The 24,370-nt window shown below is 45.1% G+C and overlaps 1 protein-coding gene across 3 annotated transcripts in view; it reads left to right on the top strand.

Annotated features, from left to right (window-relative positions):
• Positions 1-24,370, top strand: part of CCDC172 (coiled-coil domain containing 172) — a 123,261-nt gene extending 98,891 nt beyond the window's left edge. For 2 of the 3 annotated variants that reach the window (XM_056531376.1, XM_056531375.1), the window contains exons 7-9: positions 11,482-11,569; positions 11,716-11,937; positions 24,236-24,370. In XM_056531376.1, the coding sequence (XP_056387351.1) occupies positions 11,482-11,569; positions 11,716-11,937; positions 24,236-24,355 (430 nt within the window). In that variant the 3' untranslated portion in view covers positions 24,356-24,370. Of the gene's footprint in view, positions 1-11,481; positions 11,570-11,715; positions 11,938-17,240; positions 17,625-24,235 lie in introns of those variants that run through there. The other variant, XM_056531377.1, reaches the window with a different exon arrangement.

Below are 24,370 nucleotides of genomic sequence, written 5' to 3'. Positions count from 1 at the left end.
TGCATGGCACACGTGTTCAATCTGGTTGTCAAGCGGTTCCTGAAGTGTTCCCTCCATCTGCAAGACATCCTAACAATGGGAAGGAAACTTTGCATGCACTTCAGCCACTCGTACACTGCAAAGCACACCCTCCTTGAGCTGCAGCGTCAGAACGGTATCCCCCAACATAGTCTGATTTGCGACATTTCCACACGTTGGAATTCCACTCTCCATATGTTGGACCCACTATACGAACAGAGAAAAGCCATCACCGATTTCTTGATGATCCAAGCGGATAGGGGGACTCCCCTGTGTAACTTTAATGTCAACCAGTGGCAGCTTATACGTGGCACCTGACGTTTGCTCAGGCCCGACACATTATTAGTCAGTCACCAGGATTACGGGATGAACAACGTCATTCCACTGCTTCATTTACTACAACACTTGTTGGAAACTATGGCTGGTCAGGGCACTGGAGACGTGGCGTCTACATCTCACGGCCACATGAGCCCTGTGGGGGCTGTAATGGAAGGGAAGGGGGACAGTGGAGCACAGTTTAGGTTTAGCAAAATGAGCGTTTTTTATAGTCATCTGACAGGAGAGGAGGAGTAGGAGCAGCCAGAGGAGCAAGAGGGTTATGAGAAAGACAAGATAGGGGACCCAGGCACACCGTGGCAGTATGCAAGTGTTACTCGCCCTGGGCGGCCCCACACAGGAACCTCTCCCTATTTCCACCTACAAACACTGCCATTTCCCAGGGCTTTTAGGTGGAAATAGGGAGAGTTTCCTATGTGGGGCCATCTTTTATAGGGCGAGTAACACTTGCCAAGTAGGGAATTAATAGGGCGAGAGTAGGGCCTTACAGGGAAAGTTTTTACCCCCACCTGCTACAATGGACCATACGTTGTTTCCTTCCACCTTACCTTTTTAAGGAAAGTGTTTCTCGTCTTAAAAAGGGCGGTCCCACACTTGAACCTCTCCCTATTTCCACCTAAGAACCCTGGGAAATGGCAGTGTTTGTAGGTGGAAATAGGGAGAAGTTCCTGTGTGGGGCCGCCCTTTTAGGGCGAGTAATGCTTGCCAAGAAGGTAATTAAAGGGGTATTCCAGGCCAAAACTTTTTTTTATATATCAACTGGCTCCGGAAAGTTAAACAGATTTGTAAATTACTTCTATAAAAAAAATCTTAATCCTTCCAATAGTTATTAGCTTCTGAAGTTGAGTTGCTGTTTTCTGTCTAACTGCTTTCTGATGACTCACGTCCCGGGAGCTGTGCAGTTCCTATGGGGATATTCTGACGTGACATCATCATTGAGCAGTTAGACAGAAAACTTCAGAAGCTAATAACTATTGGAAGGATTAAGATTTTTTAATAGAAGTAATTTACAAATCTGTTTAACTTTCCTGAGCCAGTTGATATATATATAAAAAGTTTTGCCTGGAATACCCCTTTAATAGTGTGAGAATAGGGCCTTACAGGGGAAGTTTTTACCCCACACCGGTTACAATGGACCATATGTTGTTCCCTTCCACCTTTTAGAGGTCTTTGCATCACATCAATACTTGGTAGTGTAGTTGGCACATGGTGTTTTTTGCACACCTTTCCTTTTGTTAAATAAAAATAAAAATTTTGGGATCATATATTTTATCCTAAGAATATTATTAAAAGTTAAGTTTTACATAATGCATATCCTCAATACTTACTTGTGCACACCAACACTTTTACAAAAGAGACCGTTTTCTTCTGCCTATGTGCTTCAGCTACTATTCTGATCCTGCCACCTGCCTGATGCCACACATCTGATGCCACTTTCTCCTTTTTTCACCCACCTTCGTCACCGAGTACTGGTTTTGCCACCCACCGTTCCACTCTGTCACAGGTTCACGTTCAGGACTCCTGGTGTTGTTGATGCCACATCCAGGCTGTCTTATTCTGCCACCATATGTTCTCATGCTGATGCCAGCTCCAGGCTGTCTCATTCTGACACCATATGTTCTCCTCATTATGATGCCAGCTCCAGGCTGTCTCATACTGCCACCATATGTTCTCCTCATGATGATGCCAGCTCCAGGCTGTGTCATTCAGCCACTATATGGTCTCCTCATGCTTCTGCCACCTCCAGGCTCTGTCATTGTGCCAATCTGCGACAGTGATTCTAATAGCAACGCCTCTTATCTGCATGTCATACTGAATAACAGTATTATTTCTCTAACACAGCACACTCCCTATGCGTGTTACGGCAAGGCAAAGTGTTCTACACCCCTATTAAGGCTCTCTGTAGGCCAGAAAAATTCACTTATCTCTACTCACCTCATACCTGACCTCACCTTACACCTGACCACACCTCATACCTGACCTCACCTTATACCTGACCACACCTCATACCTGACTTCACCATATACTTAACCTCACCTTATACCTGACCTTAACTAATACCTCACCTTATACCTGACCTCACCTTATACCTGACTTCATCCCATACCTGACCTCACCTCATACCTGACCTCACCTTATACCTGACCTCACCATATACTTAATATCACCTCATACCTGACCTCACCTTATACCTGACCTCACCTTATACCTAACCTCACCTCATGCCTGACCTCACCTCATACCCGACCTCACCCCATACTTGACCTCACCTTATACCTGACCTCACCTTATACCGGACCTCACCTCATGCCTGACCTCACCTCATACCTGACACCTTATACCTAACCTCACTTCATACCTGACCTCACCATATACCTGACCTCACCCCATATTTGACCTCACCTTATACCTGATTTATACTATTACTATACTGTACTATTACTATACCATCCATGACCTCATACCTGATGTATACTATTACTATACTGTACTATTTGTACTATTACTATACCATCCCTCACCTCATACCTGATTTATACTATTACTGTACTGTACTATTACTATACCATCCCTCACCTCATATCTAATTTATACTATTACTATACTGTACTATCGCTATACTATACCTCACCTCCTACCTGATTTATACTATTACTATACTCTACTATTACTATACCATCCCTCTCCTCATACCTGATTATTACTATACTGTACTATTACTATACCATCCTCACATTATACCTGATTTATACTATTACTGTACTGTACTATTACTATACCATACCTCACATAATACCTGATTTATACTATTACTTTACTGTACTATTACTATACCATCCTCCACCTCATACCTAATTTATACTGTTACTATACTGTACTATTACTATACTATCCCTCACCTTATACCTGATTTGTACTATTACTATACTGTACTATTGCTATACCATTCCTGATTTATACTATTACTATTCTGTACTATTACTATACCATGCCTCACCTCATACCTGATTTATACTATTACTATACTGTACTATTACTATACCATCCCCCACCTCATACCTGATTTATACTTGTAACACTCACGTTTCTGAAGACAGGAACACCGGTGGATGTGGATCCGCTGGACCTGTGTAGCAGATGACTCAGACTGTACTAGGGAGCGGAGTCTAAGGTGCCACTGTTTTTTACCAGAGCCTGTCGCAAAGCGGGATGGACTTGCTTCGGTAGGCGGTACCTAGGTCGCCACCCCTGGCACGGCTCGACCACACAGACGGCTGAGGAATTCAAGGCACAGGAGGAATAAGGCAGCTCATGGTCAGGATAGCAGAAGGTCAGGGCAGGTGGCACAGTAGCGCAGTCAGGAACGTAGCAAATGGTCAGTAGGCAGACGGCAAAGGAGCAAGGTCAGGTCACAGAGCAAAGGGTAAAATACACGGCAAGACAATCACAGGAATGCTTTCTTTCAGGCTCCAGGGCAACAAAGATCCAGCAGGAAAGTGTGGGAGATGGAGGAATTTATCAATGAGCCACAGGTGTTACTTCACTAATGGGCGCTCTGGCCCTTTAAATCTTAAAGCTCTTGCACGCGTGTGCCCTAGGGGATGGGGACACGCAGCGGAGCGCAGAGACGGGGGCAGGAGAAGTGCCAGGTGAGTGACGGGCTTGGATTCGCATGCAGGCGCGTCCTGCGATGCGAATCCCAGCCTTCCAGCAGCAGCAGGTAACGGGACCATGCTCTTACCGCCAGCGTGTGCGGCCGGAGAGCATAATGTAACAATACTGTTACTATACTGTACTATTGCTATACCATACCTCACCTTATACCTGATCTATACTGTTACTATACTGTACTATTACTATAACATACCTCACCTCATACCGATTTATACTGTTACTATACTGTACTATTAATATACTATACACCCGAAAAAGAACAATTTGGAGTCACTTCATCACAAAATGTTATATTGATTGATATGCATTAAAAGTCAAAATATTAAAAAAGGAGAAAACAGCATTAAAAAAACAATACAGCAACATCACCGGCACATCTGCCGATCATAAGAAGGTAGTAGGTGGTTATGTAACTAACAAAAGTGCATATATATGAATAGCAGCAATATGGAGCAAAATGCGTGCAACAATATGTTAGTATAGTGAATGTGCCATATGCATAAAGTGCCTTCAACATAGTGATTACTGCATCTGTGCAAGGACATTGTACATACCAATACCCACAAGAAAGTACGGGGCAGAGACTGGGATGGCGCTGTCCCGCCATCCAATAGGAGCGGCGTGTGTAGCGACGTGCGTATCGACGTGATGCCAGCAAGGGAGAGCGAGGATACCTGGCAGCAGAGACGTTCCGGAGCGACGGGGACACCCCGGGGACGCGGCGACAGCGATGGAGGGCGACATCCGAGGCAGCGGTGATGGGTCCGGAGCGGCGGGGACACGTGAGTATTACCTCCTATACCAGTGGTCTTCAACCTGCGGACCTCCAGATGTTGCAAAACTACAACTCCTGGAATACCCGGACAGCCAACGGGAGTTGTAGTTTTGCAACATCTGGAGGTCCGCAGGTTGAAGGTTCAGAATCTTTTTTTTCTACATTTTCATCCTTTAAAATTGGGTGCGTCTTATATGCCGGAGCGTCTTATATATCGAAAAATACGGTAACCTTCTTATGATCGGCAGATGTGGCGGTGATGTCGCTGTATTTTTTGTGATGCTGTTTTCTCCTTTTTTAATATACTGTATTGACTTTTAATGCATATCAATAAATATAAAATTTTATGTTGAAGTGACTCCAAATTGTTCTTTTTTCGGGTGTATTCAATAACAGGAGGTCACATTATATGGTGCCTACAATTCTTTAGTAAGGATAATACAGTGTCAGTACTTATTGACAATGATAAGAAGAATGAAAGGATGCACTCACCCAGGGAACTTGATAGCAGAACAGAAACCGGTACAACACATAGGCGGGTAGCTTTGCTGCGAGGTCGCTCCTCTGCGTCTACCCGCCTATGTGTTGTACCGGTTTCTGTTCTGCTATCAAGTTCCCTGGGTGAGTGCATCCTTTCATTCTTCTTATCATCGTTTATGTCTGCTATTTGCTGGAGTGCCCCCCCCCGGGCATCATACAGATTGTGTGACTGACACTGTATATCATGGCAGGATTTGGTTTGTTTGGACAGCAGTGCCGGACCTGACTTTCTTTACGCCTATTTCAGTACTTATTGATTCATCTACTTTAGTGTATCCTTTATATATGTGTTGTTGTTTTGGTTAATATTACTATACTATCCATCACCTTATACCTGATATACTATCGTATTTTTCGCCGTATAAGACGCACTTTTTCTTCCCCAAAACTGGGGGGGGAAAAGTTGGTGCGTCTTATACGGCGAATACCTGCGGCCATCAACGGCCGGGACCCGCCGCTAATACAGGACATCACCGGTCGCGGTCTGCCCTGTATTAACCCTTCAGACGCGGCGATCAAAGCTGACCGCCGCTTCTGAAGCAAAAATAACACTAACCCGGCTGCTCAGTCGGGCTGTTCGGGACCGCCGCAGTGAAATCGCGGCGTCCCGAACAGCTTACAGGACACCGGGAGGGACCTCAACTGCCTCCTCGGTGTCTTCTCCGTGCCGGGATCCCCTGCGCTCTCCTTCAACGTCATCACGTCGTCGCGCACGCCCGTCATCCAATCGGAGCGGCGTGATGACGGCGACGTGATGACGGCGACGGAGAGCGTGGATCCCGGGGAAGAAGAAGTCCGGAGCGTCGGGGACACCACGGGGACACGGCGACAGTGATGGAGCGACATCCAGGGCAGCGGTGACGGGTCCGGAGCGGCGGGGACACGTGAGTATTACCTCCTATACCAGTGGTCTTCAACCTGCGGACCTCCAGATGTTGCAAAACTACAACTCCCAGCATGCCCGGACAGCCAACGGCTGTCCGGGCATGCTGGGAGTTATAGTTTTGCAACATCTGGAGGTCCGCAGGTTGAAGACCACTGTTGGGTTCAGAATCTTTATTTTTTTAGATTTGGCACCTATAAATTGGGTGCGTCTTATAGGGCGAAAAATACGGTATATACTATTACTACACTGTACTATACTATACCATCCCTGATTTTTACTATCACTATAATGTACTATTAATATTACTGTACTTTACCTATTTCTCTCTTTTTTTTTTTTTTGCTTTCTTTCCTTTCCAGTCTACAAGAAATGTCTTACATGAGAAATAGGATTGTTTGGTTGCTAATCCTTGAACAATGCTGCCTGGAGCAGGAGATCGGACTTGCTGCTTTTTTATCAGACATTACCCATTCATTTCATAGCGTTGTGTATGTGAAATCTAGACTCACCTCAGCTGTGCTGGGCCAGAATAGACCAAAGTGCGTAATTAAAAAAAAATAAAAAAATTAATTCTCTTTATTCGACTTTAATGTTTTACAAAAAAAAAAAATCTAGATAAACTGCAAGCAAATCATAACATATAAGAGCATCCAACCCCTACCCCTTCTGCAGAGGAAGGTAAAAAAAATAAAAAAATAAAAAAAAACACCTCTCGACAGAAAATGTTCATATGGGCTAAACAGTCGCAATGTCAGGGACCATCTTTGCAATCAAATTCCTAGCAATCAAAAGTCTTGCATAAAAGAATTATCTTTACATTTTATTTTTTTATATTTGATTTGTTTATTTATTATAACCTCTCCATCGTTACCCAAAATGGCAATCCGAGGGCAGAACTCTATCTCTAACCATTTGCTTGACTCAAATCCTGGAATCCTTGAGCCTCCCGATTCTATATAGAAAGCCTAGGGTATAATAAGTCCTATGGGTAAATCGATTGTTGTATTCCAGGAAAAACTTTTTTTTTTAAATATATATATATATATATATATATATATATATATATATATATATCAACTGGCTCAAGTTAAACAGATTTGTAAATTACTTCTATTAAAAAATATTAATCTTTCCAATGATTATCAGCTGCTGAAGTTGAGTTGTTCTTATCTGTCTGGAAACAGTGCTCTCTGCTGACATCTCTGTCTGTCTCGGGAACTGCACAGAGTAGAAGAGGTTTGCTATGGGGATTTGCTTCTACTCTGGATAGTTCCCGAGACAGGTGTCATCAGAGAGCACTTGAGACAGGAAAGAACAACTCAACTTCAGCAGCTCATAAATACTAAAAGGATTAAAGGATTTTATATTAAAAATAACTTTTTTTCTGCCTGGTAGTGTGCTCACTACCAGGCAGACTTCCCCAGCAAGCACCACGTCACTGATGCCTGCTGGGGGGGGGGGGGGGGGGGGGATTTCCGCCCTTAGTTTATCTACAAAGGGTGCCTCCAGCTGTTTCACCACTACTCCCAGCTTGCCCTGACATCTATTGGCTGTCAGGGCATGCTGGGAGTTGTAGTAGTGAAACAGATGGAGGCACCCTGTGTAGGTAAACTACAAGTTAGTGCCATGCGGCGCTACGGCGCTAGCCCATTCCCTCCGTCAAACCCCCTCCCCACCATACCCCGTTCCCTCCATCACAAACCCCCCCGCCCGCATAAACACCGTTCCCTCCATCACAAACCCCGTTACGGAAGAAATAGTTCATGAACTATCTTCCGTAACAAACTAACGTCCGTTATCAATAACGCACTATAACGGATTCATATGGATATTAGAAAATCCCGTAGACTATAATGGGATTTTCTAACGGACGTATAGAATTTTGTTTCTGCCGTTTTCAGCTGATTTTCACACAGATCTTCCTACGGATGTTTGATTTTGTAGTGTGAAAGCAGCCTAACATGACTCAGTGTAATGCAGTAGGTACAATCTTTGTAAAACTCGTTTTAGAGCTGTAAATTCTCCAGCAGTGTGCCACCAACTCTTGCAAAACTACAGACAAAGGATGTGTGGGCATGCTGGGAGTTGTAGTTTTGCAACAGCTAAAGGCAACACTGCTCTAACAAAGTGCTTTACAAACACTGCAGCTCCAGCTGTTGCACTTCAAACTACAACTCCCAGCATGCTTGAACAGCCAAAGCTTTCTCTGACCCCTGAATGACGAAGAAGCTGAAAGCTGAAGTCTGTGAAAGCTGAATGACACAAATAGTGACAGCTATGTTGATTAGCATCCAGCTTTACTAGGAACAGATAGAAAATGTATGCATACAAACTACTGTGCAGTGATCTGCAGACTGCCAGGCTGCTCCCAGACTCAGAGCAGATGAGTCATCACAGTGAGGGAGAGAGATGGACACGCCCCCTCCACAAGGCAAGAAGACAAATCAAGTGAGCAACATATAAAGGCGATTTGTTAGGGATATATAGGTCCAAGACACGTAAAAAAAAAATTATATGTACATGATCAGGATTAGGTACTGAGTAACATATCACTTTTTTTTTTCTTGGCAGTACACTTTAAAAATCACTTACTTGGTTTTACACCAACAAGCGCCACTGATACAATATAAATCAGTCAATTTTCGATGTTTACCCCATTACATAATACTATATAATACCAGTCTCCTCAGCTAAATCCCTCAAGACCCCCCGCCCACCCCCCAACCTAAAAACCTGTGGCTGACCCCATACAGTCTGCACCCGCCTCCACGTGCTGCCCTGCGCCACGCACGCACCCACCCGGCCCCTACAGCGTCTGCTTTATATACTCTGCATTACTCTGATGTGCAGCCGACATATTTCATAAAGCCGCAGAGATTAGAGAGAAAAGCAATTGTGAGATGATTAGATCTTAAGGTAAAAACACGAAGGAAACATTACAGGAATCATTCTATATGTAAAACGGCAAAATTATGCAAGAACATCCCATCAGCTCCTGTAATATAATATAATTCCCAGCCATTCTCCCTGCTACTGACGCCTGATCCATAGACACATGTGGTAAACAGCGGCTCCTGTATTGGGGGCCAGCCCCGGGTTATGTGCACCCCTGAGACTATGGAGTCCCCCACCCTTTATATTCTGCTTTAGCCGCTTATGTTAGCAATACAGGAAATGTGTTTCTCTGCTTATACAATTCAGTACAGGATATTATTAGAGAATAATGTAGGGGCTCTTGTGTATTCCTTGTGCTTCCCTATTTTATGATGTGGCAGGCATGTGTTTTCAGCCATACTAGTTGCAATTTCATCACCAAAATGGATTCTTTATGCTGCCTACATTTCCACAGTGTGATTCCGCAGTGTGAACCTAGCCCAAGGCTAATTGTACAGGGAGGAAGATTTCATGCTCATGTTGCAGAAACTTTCTGGAGGAAATTGACCTCTGGTCACTTTAGGGTACGTTCACACAGGCATATGTCTTTTCAAACTTAAAGGGGTTATCCAGGAAAAAACTTTTTTTTATATATCAACTGCCTCCAGAAAGTTAAACAGATTTGTAAATGACTTCTATTAAAAAATCTTGATTGTTCCAATGATTATCAGCTGCTGAAGTTGAGTAGTTCTTTTCTGTCTGGTAACAGTGCTCTCTGCTGACATCTCTGCTTGTCTCGGGAACTGCACAGAGTAGAAGAGGTTTGCTATGGTTATTTGCTTCTACTCTGGACATTTCCCGAGACAGGTGTCATCAGAGAGCACTTAGACAGAAAAGAACAACTCAACTTCAGTAGCTCATAAGTACTGAAAGGATTAAGATTTTTTTATTGAAGTAATTTACAAATCTGTTTAACTTTCTGGAGCCAGTTGATATATAGAAAAAAAGTTTTTTCCTGGATAACCCTTTTAAAGTGTATTTCCCGCCGCGAGTTTGAAAAGGAGAAGGCTATCCGCAGCAAATTGACTTGCTAGTCTTGTATCTTGCTCATCGATGGTCAGGTCTTCAGATAAGTCTTGGCCCAGTCTTATGTCTTGTACAGTGGTGGTCAGGTTTCTGAGCACTGAACACCTTATACTTTTGGCCACTCCAGGTCGTTTGCAGTTCTGGAATATGACTGACCCGGAGGATCATGGGTTCCTGGTGGCTTCACGTTTGATTCTCCTCAAATCTATGGCACTTAAAGGGGTACTCCGGCCCCAAGACATCTTATCCCCTATCCTTTGGATAGGGGATAAGATGTCTGACCGCGTGGGTCCCGCCGCGCTGCCAGTTCACAAACTGCCGGGTGCCGACCACGGGGCCGGAGTATCGTGACATCACGATTCTGCCCCTGTGTGACGTCACCCCCCCGCCCCCGCTATGCAAGTCTATGGGTGGGGGCGTGTCGTCACAACTCCGCCCCTGTGTGACGTCTCCCCCTGCCCCGCTATGCAAGTCTATGGGAGGGGGCGTGACGGCCGTCACGCCCCCTCCCATAGACTTGCATAGCGGGGGCAGGGGTTGACGTCACATGGGGGCGGAGTCGTGACGTCACAATACTCCGGCCCCGTGGTCGGCACCCGGCAGTTTGTGAACTGCCAGCGCAGCATGCAGCTCAAAGAGGTGGGTGCCGAATGCAAGATTGCAGGGGTCCCCAGCGGTGGGACCCCAGCGGTCAGACATCTTATCCCCTATCCTTTGGATAGGGGATAAGATGTCTTAGGGCCAGAGTACCCCTTTAATTTGCTCCTCTTTTCTCAAGGCATTTCTCGTGACCCTGTTGACTATTTAAAACAAAGCTTTTAGATGATTCTGTGATCGCGCCCCAATAACGTTTACAAAAACTTTTAATCTTTGACTTTGAAGTCAGTTAGATCTCTTTTTTATGGCCCGTTTTGCCTGAGGAAAAGAAGTTGCCTAATAATTCAGCACACCTTGATATCGTGCGTTCATCTGCTTAGGCCGCCCCCTCCCTCATTCCACAAATTACACATTACCTGATATGCTTTCATCCAATAAGCATTTATGTTTTTACAGCTCGGAGTTGGAAAATGTACATAAAAAAGATGATTTGGACAAAACACTCACTTGCCTAATTATTGTGCACGCGTAGATGCTATTTTGCTAAATCTTGGTGGAATTTTTAAATTTTTTTACAGAATCTCTCCCTCTGTATGTGTTTTATATAAAGCAATGTATTCCCGAGCTGCGGCGCTGGTACCGCCTGTAACGCTGCGTACCATGACCTTGTGAACCTTTATTTGTTTGCATTCAGGCTGAAGAAAGAGCTGGAATCCTATAGAGAGGAGAACACGGAAAGTGCATACGAGGCGCTGTGCACAGAGATAGAATCCCTGCAGCAGGTACACACTCTCCTATTGATCTATAGAATGAAGCTTTAGTCTATGGAGAGCCTATATATATATATATATATATATATATATATATATATATACTGTATATATTTTGGGGTGGTTGTTTTTTTTTTTTTTTTTGCATTGTGCTGCAGATTGATTCCAGCTTCACAAGACTAATTGTAGGTGCGCAGCAGTGCGGTGCGGATGATTGTCTACAGCGTGCAATGACTGTTATTACATGTGAGCGCAGCGGGTATGAAGGAAAAAAGCTGCGCTGCCGGGAGATGAGCCGCCACCTTCTCAGTCAAAAATCTTTGTCAGCCCAATGTCTTAACAAACAGGGAAAAAAAGAACCCAAACCCACACAGTTTCAAGTAAGTGAACACTTTGGAATTTTCTGGATTTCCACATGAATTACTAATAAAATGTGATCCAAGTCACAATTATAGACAATCACAATGTAGCTAAACGAATAAAAACAAAGACAGTTGCACAATTCATGTCTTTTATTAAGCATATAGAGTAAACATCCACAGTGCAGGGAAAAATGTTAGTAAACACAAATTTCTTGCGTTTCCTCATGAATTACTAATAAAATGGGATATGATTGTTCTCGAAGTCCCAATTATAGACAATCACAATGTAACTAAATTAATAAAACAAAGACAGTTGTACAATTCATGTCTTACATTGAGTAAACATCCACAGTGCAGGGAAAAAGTAAGCGAAAGAAGAAGTGAAGGTTCACAGGGGCTTTACCCATTAAATAAAGACATACACAGCCTGGTCACTGACATCTGTTTTACTCAAGAAAGACTGGTCAGTGGGAAACGTTCCTTGATAAAACATGTTGTAGAGACTAATTAGGCTGGAAAGGGTTACGAAAGCTAAAGACCTGGGTGTACATCGGTAATGCAGATTATCTACAGATTGTCTATAAAGGGAGAAAATTCTATAATGTGGCTGCTTAAACTAGCAGTAAGCGACCACTATTAAAGGGTACTCCACTGCCCCAGCATTCAGAACATTTTGTTTCGAACGTTGGGTGCGGGCTGCGGGGGTCATGCCCCTAGTGATGTCACGCCACACCCCCTCAATGCAAGTCTATGGGGGGGGATGTGGCGGCTATGTACTAGCCCCAAGCTTCCCTGTTCAGTATGTCCGCGATGCCTGTCCGGAGATCGCAGGGGGTCCCAGCGGCCGGACTTCCAGCAATCAATAATCTTATAAGATGTTTAGGAGCGGAGTACCCCTTTAACCTTATGGGTATACTGTGGCCTGACCTGAAGAGGGCGCTGCATGCACAGCATCCTAGAAAACTGGATGAACTGAGGCACATTTTCAGGGAGGACGGGTCAAAAATTTCTCATCAGCGTTGTAAACGAGTAAGCGGAGGGAATTATTATTTTTAGAGGGATCTACAGATTGTAAATTCAGGCGTTCACTTGCTTTTTTCTCCCTGCACTGTGGATGTTTGCTCAATGTGCTCATTAACCCCTTCTCGACCCCCCCCCCCCCCCCCCCGCATTTAAATTTTTGGGCTTATGTTTTCTTTTTCTACTGGCAGAGTGATATAAGAGCATTTTGTGCTGGACAAGTTTACTGACACCCTTTATTGTTCAGTATAATGTAATACAAAGCTAGCAATAAATTATTTGTGGGGCAAAACAAAAAAAAATTTACTTATTCAATTTTTTGGGGCAATAATTTTATCAGCGCCTACTGTATGGTCAGACTGCCGCGCTATATTTATTCTACAGGTTAGTACCATTCCAACTTTCCAAATTTGGATAATTGTGCATCGCCATTATAACCCTATAACTTTTTTACTTTTCTACCTGTGGAGCTTTAAGGGTTTGACACCATTGACCATGCAAGTTTAGAGCCTTTTTATAAGCAATAATTTAATTGCTTATAAAGATCAGTGTAACACACTCGCATTACATTGATTTACTAGATTTACCGGTATTAATAGTCAAGTCACAGCAGGCAACAATTCCAAGTAAATGCCTCGGACTGCCCTGACAACCAAACGGCAACCTTTGATACAGGGGATGCACACAAAAAACTGTTTAAATGCAGGGATCTGTCACGATTCGGCTTACAGGTTGTGGATCCTCTGTGTCAGCGAGGGATTGGCGTGGACCGTGCTAGTGGACCGGTTCTAAGAGGCTACTGGTGTTCACCAGAGCCCGCCGCAAAGCGGGATGGTCTTGCTGCGGCAGTAGCAACCAGGTCGTATCCACTAGCAACGGCTCAACCTCGCTGACTGCTGAGAAGGCGTGGGACAGAAGGACTAGGCAGAGGCAAGGTCAGACGTAGCAGAAGGTCGGGGCAGGCGGCAAGGTTCGTAGTCAAGATGGATAGCAGGAGTTCAGGTAACACAGGCTTTGGACAACACTAAACGCTTTCACTGGCACAAGGCAACAAGATCCGGCAAGGGAGTGCAGGGGCAGTGATCAGATATAGCCAGGGAGCAGGTGGAAGCCAATTAAGCTAATTGGGCCAGGCACCAATCATTGGTGCACTGGCCCTTTAAGTCTCAGAGAGCTGGCGCGCGCGCGCCCTAGAGAGCGGAGCCGCGCGCGCCAGCACATGACAGCAGGGGACCGGGACGGGTAAGTGACTTGGGATGCGATTCGCGAGCGGGCGCGTCCCGCTGTGCGAATCGCATCCCCGACGGCCATGTCAGTGCAGCGCTCCCGGTCAGCGGGACTGACCGGGGCGCTGCAGGGAGAGAGACGCCGTGAGCGCTCCGGGGAGGAGCAGGGACCCGGAGCGCTCGGCGTAACAGTACCCCCCCCCCTTAGGTCTCCCCCTTTTTTTGTCCGACAACTGCTTTACCTGGGACGAGGACACCGGGAGTGAATGGAGGGTTTCCTCAAAGGCAGGCAGTACAGCAGGAGTGGGAATGGGGAGGGAGGGCAGAGGGTGAAGCTTGGCACGGGGCAGTGTGTCACCAGGACGGGGGCCATGAGGAGGCACTGAGGCTTGCCTGACGGGACTGGGAGGGGGAGAGAGGCACTTCCTATGGCAAGCAGAGTCCCAGTTCTTGATCTCCCCGGTGGTCCAGTCAAGGGTGGGAGAATGAAGCCGGAGCCATGGCAGACCGAGGAGGACCTCAGAGGTACAGTTGGGAAGGACGAAGAATTCAATCATTTCGTGATGGGGTCCAATACACATTAAGAGGGGTTTTGTGCGGTAACGCACGGTGCAATCCAATCTGACTCCGTTGACCGCGGAAATGTAGAGCGGCTTGACGAGACGGGTCACCGGGATGCAGAATTTATTCACCAAAGACTCCAAAATAAAATTCCCAGAGGCACCAGAGTCCAAGCAGGCCACGGCTGAGAGGGAGGAGTTGGCAGAAGGAGACATCCGCACGGGCACCGTGAGACGTGGAGAAGCAGATTTTGAACCAAGAGACGCCACACCCACGTGAGCTGGGTGCGTGCGTGCGTTTCCTAGACGTGGAGGACGAATAGGGCAATCCACCACAAGAAATGCTCGGTACTGGCACAGTACAAACAAAGATTTTCTTCCCTACGGCGATTCCTCTCTTCCTGGGTCAGGCGAGACCGATCCACTTGCATGGCCTCCTCGGCGGGAGGCCCAGGCGTAGATTGCAACGGATGCTGTGGGAGAGGTGCCCAGAGATCTAAGTCTTTTTCCTGGCGGAGCTCCTGATGTCTCTCAGAAAAACGCATGTCAATGCGTGTGGCCAAATGGATAAGTTCTTGCAGGTTGGCAGGAATCTCTCGTGCGGCCAGCACATCCTTGATGCTACTGGATAGGCCTTTTTTAAAGGTCGCGCAGAGAGCCTCGTTATTCCATGATAATTCGGAAACAAGAGTACGAAATTGGATGGCGTACTCGCCCACTGAAGAATTACCCTGGACCAGGTTCAGCAGGGCAGTCTCGGCAGAAGAAGCTCGGGCTGGCTCCTCGAAGACACTACGGACCTCAGCGAAAAAGGACTGGACTGTGGCTGTGGCAGGATCATTGCGGTCCCAGAGCGGTGTGGCCCAAGACAAGGCCTTTCCTGAAAGAAGGCTCACTACGAACGCCACCTTAGACCGTTCTGTAGGAAATTGGTCCGACAACATCTCCATATGTAGGGAACATTGAGATAAGAATCCACGGCACAGTCTAGAGTCCCCATCAAATTTGTCCGGCAGGGACAAGCGGAGGCTAGGAGCGGCCACTCGCTGAGGAGGAGGTGCAGGAGCTGGCGGAGGAGATGGTTGCTGCTGTAGCAGAGGCAGAAGTTGCTGTAACATGGCGGTCAACTGCGACAGCTGCTGTCCTTGTTGGGCAATTTGCTGCGATTGCTGAGCGACCACCGTGGGAAGGTCAGCGAGACTTGGCAGTGGCACCTCAGCGGGATCCATGGCCGGATCTACTGTCACGATTCGGCTTACAGGTTGTGGATCCTCTGTGTCAGCGAGGGATTGTCGTGGACCGTGCTGGTGGACCGGTTCCAAGAGGCTACTGGTGTTCACCAGAGCCCGCCGCAAAGCGGGATGGTCTTGCTGCGGCAGTAGCAACCAGGTCGTATCCACTAGCAACGGCTCAACCTCGCTGACTGCTGAGAAGGCGTGGGACAGAAGGACTAGGCAGAGGCAAGGTCAGACGTAGCAGAAGGTCGGGGCAGGGTGGGGCGTGACATCATGATGGGGCGAGGCTATGGCGTCACGAGCTCCCGGCTCCAGTGTTCGGAACAGTTTGTTCCAAGCGCTGAGCAACGGAGTACCCCTTTAAGAGACAAACATCAGTGAACTCCGATGTTGATCATTACTGACAGGTGCCAGCTGCAGATAACAACCAGCATCCTCTGGGTATGCTGCGGGCCTGGCTCTCATGTGCGCCCCATACTTCCTCACCCAAGTAATGCAGTAAATATATATCATGGGTCAGGAAGGGGATAAAAGACATAAATGGTGCAACTTTCTATATTTTAAGCCGAAGTAGTCTAGTTACATTGTATTTTGCTATAAGTGTGACTTAGAAAACAATCAGACCACTAAAGTAATCCATGCAAACATCCAGGGAATTCCTTCCTTAATTTCTCCCTGCACTGTGGATGTTTACAGTACAACTATTTCAGTCCACAGGCTAGCTGGATTTATGTAAAGGCCAACTCCTTTACATAATCCAGTGAGCCTGTGCGCCCGTGCTGAAATCATCACTATCTGATCAACCAAACCAATCAATACAGAAATCCAGGGTGTTCCAAGGGGGTTCACTTACTTTTTTTTTTTTTTTTGTACAACTCTATGCCATGTAGTTGGATTATTCAATATTCTAGACCATTAGATGCTTATGGCTTCAGAAGGTGAAGATACTTGATTAGGAATGTTACTAAAGTTCAGGGGGGCCCCTATGGCAAACTGAACGGGGCCCCGCCACCTAGTGACAGGAAAAGGAAACTGCAATTTAAGTAGAAATAATTTAAGGTATGATGGATAATATTATATATTTATATAATTATTTATTTAATTAAATATGTTTATATTTGATATATTGTATACTATGTTTTATATATATATATATATATATATATATATATATATATATGTATATATAAATATAAATTTATATATATATATATATATATATATATATATATATATATATATATGACATGTAACGTCTTTGCATTTTATTCCCCCTATAGAAGTTGTGCGAGGTGCGCGGCGATAGGACAACACAGAACGTATCTCCGTAGACACATTATCTGACTATTGAATCGATTACAGCACAGCAGCATTCTCTCCCCGTGATCGGCGCTGCCGCGGTCGCCGCCGTCTTGTCCACGTTTAGCCTCCTCGCCGCGTTATATTTCATCGCTCATTTCAATTAAATTGAATTATTAATAATTGTTGCTCCCGTACATTAGGAGTTATAGGCACCGGCGATCGGTTTTGGCGTTCGCGCCGTTTATCGGCAGCACAAATGTTCACTTTGCTCTAAATGGTTATTACTTTGCTGGAATGCTCGGCCATATTAATAAAGGCTCCGCGGCTGCGAGTTATTGATGCGCCTCTCGCTAATGTTTTTATGAAGAAATTTAAGGGGAACTTATTGCAGAGGAAACTAATTACGACAAAAACTTCGGCTCCATTATAAGGCGGGGCTGCGGCGACTAAGTGACGCGCCCCAGTAATTCGTCCCCTCACCCCCCTCCCCTCCTGGCAGATTGGGAAAGTGGTTTTCTGTCATTATGTCACACACCGGAGAACAGAGTTCTGCTCCGGCGGCCACTTTGCTCATACCTGCGAAATCACAAGGATGAGGCACGAATTTACAGCCGCTCCGGTGCTTTACTTATTTGTTGTTTATAGTCATTTTGTCCTTGCAAAAATTCAAAATCTGTTCTCCATGTGCTGACTTATACACAGTAACTAGTATAAACAAGCAGAGCTGCAGTGTAAAGCATAGAGCAGTGGTCTTCAACCTGTGGACCTCCAGATGTTGCAAAACTACAACTCCCAGCATGCCCGGACAGCCAACGGCTGTCCGGGCATGCTGGGAGTTGTAGTTTTGCAACATCTGGAGATCCTCAGGTTGGAGACCACTGGCATAGTGGATAGCGAAAGTATGACTACTACAGACCCTTATAGTAGTGTTTTCCAAACAGTCTGTCTCTAACTGTTGCAAAACTACAACCCCCAGCATGCCCAAACAGCCGAAGGCTGGCTTTTAAAGGGGTACTCTGGTGGAATTTTTTTTTTTTTTTAAATGACTATAACAAGGCACTAGTAAGCACACATAGAATGCAGGAAACAACTGCACAGAGGATATGCTATAATCCGCACTATACTGCAAATGTCAGCAATCAATAAGGCAGTGTCTTTCAACCAGTGTGACTCCAGCTGTTGCAAAACTACATCACTCAGCATTCCCGGACTGAATAGAAAACAAAACTGACTATAACAAGGCACTAGTAAGCACACATAGAATGCAGGAAACAACTGTACAGAGCATAGAGTTAAATCCGCACCATACTGCAAAAGTCAGCAATTAAAGGGGTACTCCGGTGGAAAACTTTTTTTTTTTTTTTTTTTTTTTTTTAAATTGAACTGGTGCCAGAAAGTTAAACAGATTTGTAAATTACTTCTATTAAAAAAAAATCTTTACCCTTCCAGTACTTTTTAGCAGCAGTATACTACAGAGGAAAAACTTTTTTTTTTTTTGTGTTGTCCACAGTGCTCTCTGCTGACACCTGATGCCCGTATCAGGAACTGTCCAGAGCAGGAGAAAATCCTCATGGCAAACCTATGCTGCTCTGGACAGTTCCTGACACGGACAGAGGTGTCAGCAGAGAGCACTGTGGACAAGATATAAAAGAAATTCAAAAAGAAAAGAATTTCCTCTGTAGCATACAACTGATAAAAAGGATTAAGATTTGTTAATAGAAGTAATATACAAATCTGTTTAACTTTCTGGCACCAGTTCATTTAAAAAAAAATAAAAATAAATGTTTTCCACCGGAGTACACCTTTAATTGCTGACTTTTGCAGTATGGTGCGGATTTAACTATATGCTCTGTACAGTTGTTTCCTGCATTCTATGTGTGTTTACTAGTGCCTTGTTATAGTCAGTTTTGTTTTCTATTCAGTCCGGGAATGCTGAGCGATGTAGTTTTGCAACAGCTGGAGTCACACTTGTTGAAATACACTGCCTTATTGATTGCTGACATTTGCAGTATAGTGCGGATTATAGCATATCCTCTGTGCAGTTGTTTCTTGCATTCTGTGTATGTTTACTCGTGCCTAGTTCTGGTCAGTTTTGTTTTCTATTCAGTCCAGGCATGCTGGGAGATGTAGTTGTGCAACAGCTGTAGACACACTGGTCGGGAAACTTTATTGATTGCTGACTTTTGCATTATGGTGCGGATTATAGTGTATGCTCGAAGCAGTTGTTTCCTGCATTCTATATGTGTTTACTTGTGTCTTGTTTCTAATTAGTCTGGCCATGCTGGGATTTATAGTTCTGCAAAAGCCAGTGACACACTGGTTTAAAAACCCTGCTTTATTGATGGCTGACTTTTTGCAGTACGGTTTGGATTATAGCGTATGCTCTGTGCAGTTGTTTACTTCATTCTACGTGTGCTTACTAGTGCATCATTCTAGTCAGGTTTGTTTCTAATTAGTCCAGGCATACTGGGAGTTGTAGTTTTGCAAACCCGGAGACACACTGGTTGGGAAACACTGCTTTGTTTTTCTTATCCTGATAACCCCTTTAAAGCCTAACCTTACTAGACCTTTGTTGGCCATATCCCCTCCTAAAACTCACCTATTTTTTCTCGCCACTTTACAGTACAGTACAAATATGCAAGATTTTGTGACCATTAAAATGGAGCAAATGCAAAAATAAATTCTCCCAGTGTCTAACCAGAGTGCCTCCAGCTGTTGCAAAATTACAACTCCCAGCATGCCTGGACTGAATAGAAACAAAACTGACTAGAACAATGCACTTGGAAACACACATAGACTGCAGGAAACAACTGCACAGAGCATTCACTACAATCCGCACCATACTGCAAAAGTCAGCAATCGATAAGGCAGCCTGACTCTCTGATGAAACAGGAAGTGGATTTCAGACTACAACAAACCCCAATAGATAAGTCACGGCATATAATTTTTTCCTAATGGAGCAGAGTTGTAGTGTAAAGCACAGAGAAAGAACAGCAGGCTGCCCTAGGACACAAAGCCCAACAGCCCACATACTATATCAGCCCCACACCATATTGCACTATACCCTATGGTGCATTTTACAGTATTTGGTCACACCCTTCACCTCTCCCTAAACTATCTCCCTATTTCCATCAACACAAGAAGGAGAATAAGTGAAACATATAAAGACATAATCACACAATCAGATTCTGGCTCCTAAGTGTCTTTTATACAGGTACCAAGCTGAGATTCGGAGGACTCTCTTTAAATGGACATTAAAACAAATTTTTGCTATTGCACTCCTTATGGTAAATAAAAAATCTTTCTAATGTACTTTGTTTAAAAAAAAAAAAATGAAGTTTGTTTTTTAAAAAAGCTGCCACTAGGTGTCCCCCTACTTGCCCAGTGCAAATTTCCCCCCATCTCTTGCACAGACTTTGGACTCCTGCTGGCCTGGCAAAAGTCCAAAATCAGAAAATGCAGTTTGGAGTGCTGAGGGGTGGGAGTGGGGGGGTTGCAGCCTAAGCCAGTCATAGCTCATGTCACACTGAACTGCTCTGGCCTGTTTGGACCTGGCTTGTTAGATCATTCCTTGTCAGTTTTGATATTGCATGTGTTTTGTTCCCTGTTTTTTACTTTGTGTACCGACCTGTTCCCTGACCTCTGTACTGTTTTCTACTTTATTGTTTTGACATCACCACCCCTTGCACTTATCCTGTTGAAGGTCTGTTGCATAGGGCAGAATGTCAGGTAGGCAGGGATAGAGGCTGAGGGTGAGCTCGGTGCTGCATGTTGCCCAGCGTGACAAGAAGAAACACAAAATTTCTGTCAATCGGTCGGGGGCTCCATGTAAGATCTCACCTCATGGAGTTTTAATAATCATGGGAACCACGAGGAATCAGCCCAGAACTACACGGGAGGATTTTGTCAATGATCTCAATGCAGCTGGGGCCATTTGGTAAAATTCTACACTGTCTACACTGACTAAAATCCTGCTGCATCCACAAGGTCCCCCTGCTCAAGAAAGGACATGTACATGCCATCTAAAATTTGGCAGTGAACACCAACTGAATAGAAACAAAACTGACTAGAACACGGCACTAGGAAACACACATAGACTGCACACATAAGCTGCTTGGCGATGGTCTTGTAGCTAAATCCAGCCATGTGTAGGTCACAATCTTGTCCTTGACATCCTTGGACAGCTCTTTGGTCTTGACCATGGTGGAGATTTTGGAATCTGATTGATGCTTCTGTGGACAGGTGTCTGTTATACAGGTAACAAGCTGAAATTTGATGTGTTCCCTTTAAGAAAGTGCTCCTAATCTCAGCTCATTGCCTGTATAAATGACACCTGGGATCCAGCAGTACACGCAGGACATCCTGGATGGTGGAGAGCACAGTGCATTTAGGACGTCCTGAATGGTGAAGAGCGCATCACACGTAGGACGTCCTGGATGGTGGAGAGCACAGCGCACACAGGACATCATGAATGGTGAAGAGAGCAGCGCGCAGGATGTCCTGGATGGTGGAGAGTGCAGCCCCTGCAGGACATCCTGGAAGGTGGAGAGTGCAGCGCGCACAGGACGTCTTGGAAGGTGGAGAGCGCAGCGTGCGCAGAACATCCTGGATGGTGGAAAGCGCAGCACGTAGGACATCCTGGATGGTGGAGAGTGCAGCGCACACAGGACGTCCTGGAATGTGGAGAGCGCAGCGCACGCAGGACGTCCTGGAATGTGGAGAGTGCAGCGCGCACAGGACGTCCTGGATGGTGGAGAGCGCAGTATATGCAGGACATCCTGGATGCTGGAGAGTGCAGTACACGCAGGACATCCTGAATGGTGGAGAGTGCAGTACACGCAGGACGTCCTGATGTTATTTAGTGACCTGTGGCCGCTCCTAGTGTCAGGACAACTCTGGTGGACTTGGACGACTCAGCCTTGCAGCCCACTATGAGCCCTGGAGAGCTTTAAAGAGGTGACTGGGTTTCTATTATTTGGACACTTCTGAGTGTATCTGATGACATCACTGAGCAGAGGGTTCATATCCACTATTGTCATAAGCCTTGTACAGAGAGATAGCGCCATCTAGTGCCATAATATGAGTGTGCAGCAAGCTCCACCCACATATAATGCTACCATACTGTTATATTATAGGGGTCCCCTCCCCATAGTCACTGATGTCAGGCACAGGGTCCTTGTACTTGGACAGACTCTACTACATATCAGGACTGAATAATCCCAATCCCAGATATCGTGAACACTGTGACAACACCTGCACCAGTGTAAAGCACAGGCCCCAGCGCTGACTGCAGCTCTGATACAAGGGGTTACATAGTAGCGGCAGAGCAGCCATATGTCATTTTTATGACAGCCATTCAATCTGCAGTGTGCCTTCTCCCTGATATACTCGCCCATTATAGCATGCACATTACCAGACATTCTTTATTACCACACGTCTCTGATGTTTCGTTTCTGTGTAGGAGATATATCTCCAATGTAATGGTGGAGCAGATAACCACCAGACGTATCGACACATCATAAATCGCGCAGGCAGCTTTATACGGAGTCGTCTGATGTATTGACCGCAGCTTAGAGATACAATAATTCAGCAAGAAAATCTACTTTTACTGATCATGTCTTATCCTCCAGAGCTGCACTCACTATTCTTCTGTTACATCATGTCTTATCCTCTACTCACTATTCTTCTGTTACATTGTGTCTTATCCACCAGTCATCTCCAGAGCTGCAGTCACTATTCTTCTGGAACATAGTGTCTTATCCACCAGTCATCTCCAGAGCTGCACACCTTTTTCTGCTGTTCTAACATTTTTTATACTCCAGTTGCCTACAGAGCTGTAGTCACTATTCTGCTCCTACATCATGTCTCATCCTCCAGTCACTTCTAGGACTGCAGTCATTATTCTGCTGTTACATTATGTCTTATACTCCAGTCATGTCCAGAACTGCACTTACTATTCTGCTGCTAAATCATGCCTTATCCTCTAGTCACCTCCAGAGTTGCACTCACAAATCTTGCTGGGACACCCTTGTTTACTTTTTCTCCCTGCACTGTGGATGTTTACTTGTTCAATGGGCTCATAAATTACATTAGCTCTACAACTGTGTTATAGGTTTAGTTACATTGGGGGAGATTTATCAAAACCTGTCCAGAGGAAAAGTTCCCCAGTTGCCCGTAGCAACCAATCAGATTGCTTCTTTCCTTTTGCAGAGGCCTTGTTAAAAATGAAAGAAGGGATCTGATTGGTTTCTATGGGCAACTGGGGAACTTTTCCTCTGGACAGGTTTTGATATATCTCCCCATTGTGTCTGTATATAATTGTGACTTAGGGTTACTATTGGGTGACTACCTCTAGTGTCTTCCTTTAGAGCGGCCCAATGGGTGGTCAGTCGCCTTCCCACAGACCCTAAATGACAAACAGATCGGGATATTTATGATCTAATCTCCATTTTTCCATTGACATTCCTATGTGTCATTGTGTTACAGTTTTGGAATTTGTATTCATGAACCAGGAAGCTTAGGATGAACACAGATAAGGGGGAGCTTGAGAGCAGGGAATTGTGGGATATATATGAGGAATGTATGATCTGATATAAGATCGGGATTATCCCTGCTCACCAGGCTGCGCATCCTGTATCCTATTGTATTAACCAAAAGCCCCTGGCAATGAAAGGGTTAATGGTCAACAGTAACAAAAAAGACAAATCTACAGCAATGGTCTCCAATCTGTGGCTCTCCGGCTGTTGCAAAACTACTACCCCTATCATGATAGGACTTGTAGATATGCAACAGCTGGAGGAGAGACAGGTTGGGAAACACTGAGAGACACAAGCAATGTATGGGAAAGGATACCGTCCAATTATATGGGCACTTAGTGCCACCTAGTGGTAGAAAGTTATCATTACACATGTTGATAGCAATGAACTGATGAGATGGAGTAATATTGTAAGTAAATCAATGATTTCCCAACCAGTGTGCCTCCAGCTGTTTCAAAACTACAACTCCCAGCATGCTCGAACAGCCATGCAAGACTACATCTCCCAGCATGCCCGAACAGCCATGCAAAACTACAAGACTGTTGAGACCCAATTAGCTCCTAGCAGACTAT

Source organism: Hyla sarda, chromosome 7 (assembly GCF_029499605.1).
Source record: "Hyla sarda isolate aHylSar1 chromosome 7, aHylSar1.hap1, whole genome shotgun sequence".
Taxonomy (NCBI): domain Eukaryota; kingdom Metazoa; phylum Chordata; class Amphibia; order Anura; family Hylidae; genus Hyla; species Hyla sarda.
The sequence above is the reverse complement of the archived record's forward strand: the minus strand, read 5'-3'. Positions and strand labels throughout refer to the sequence as shown.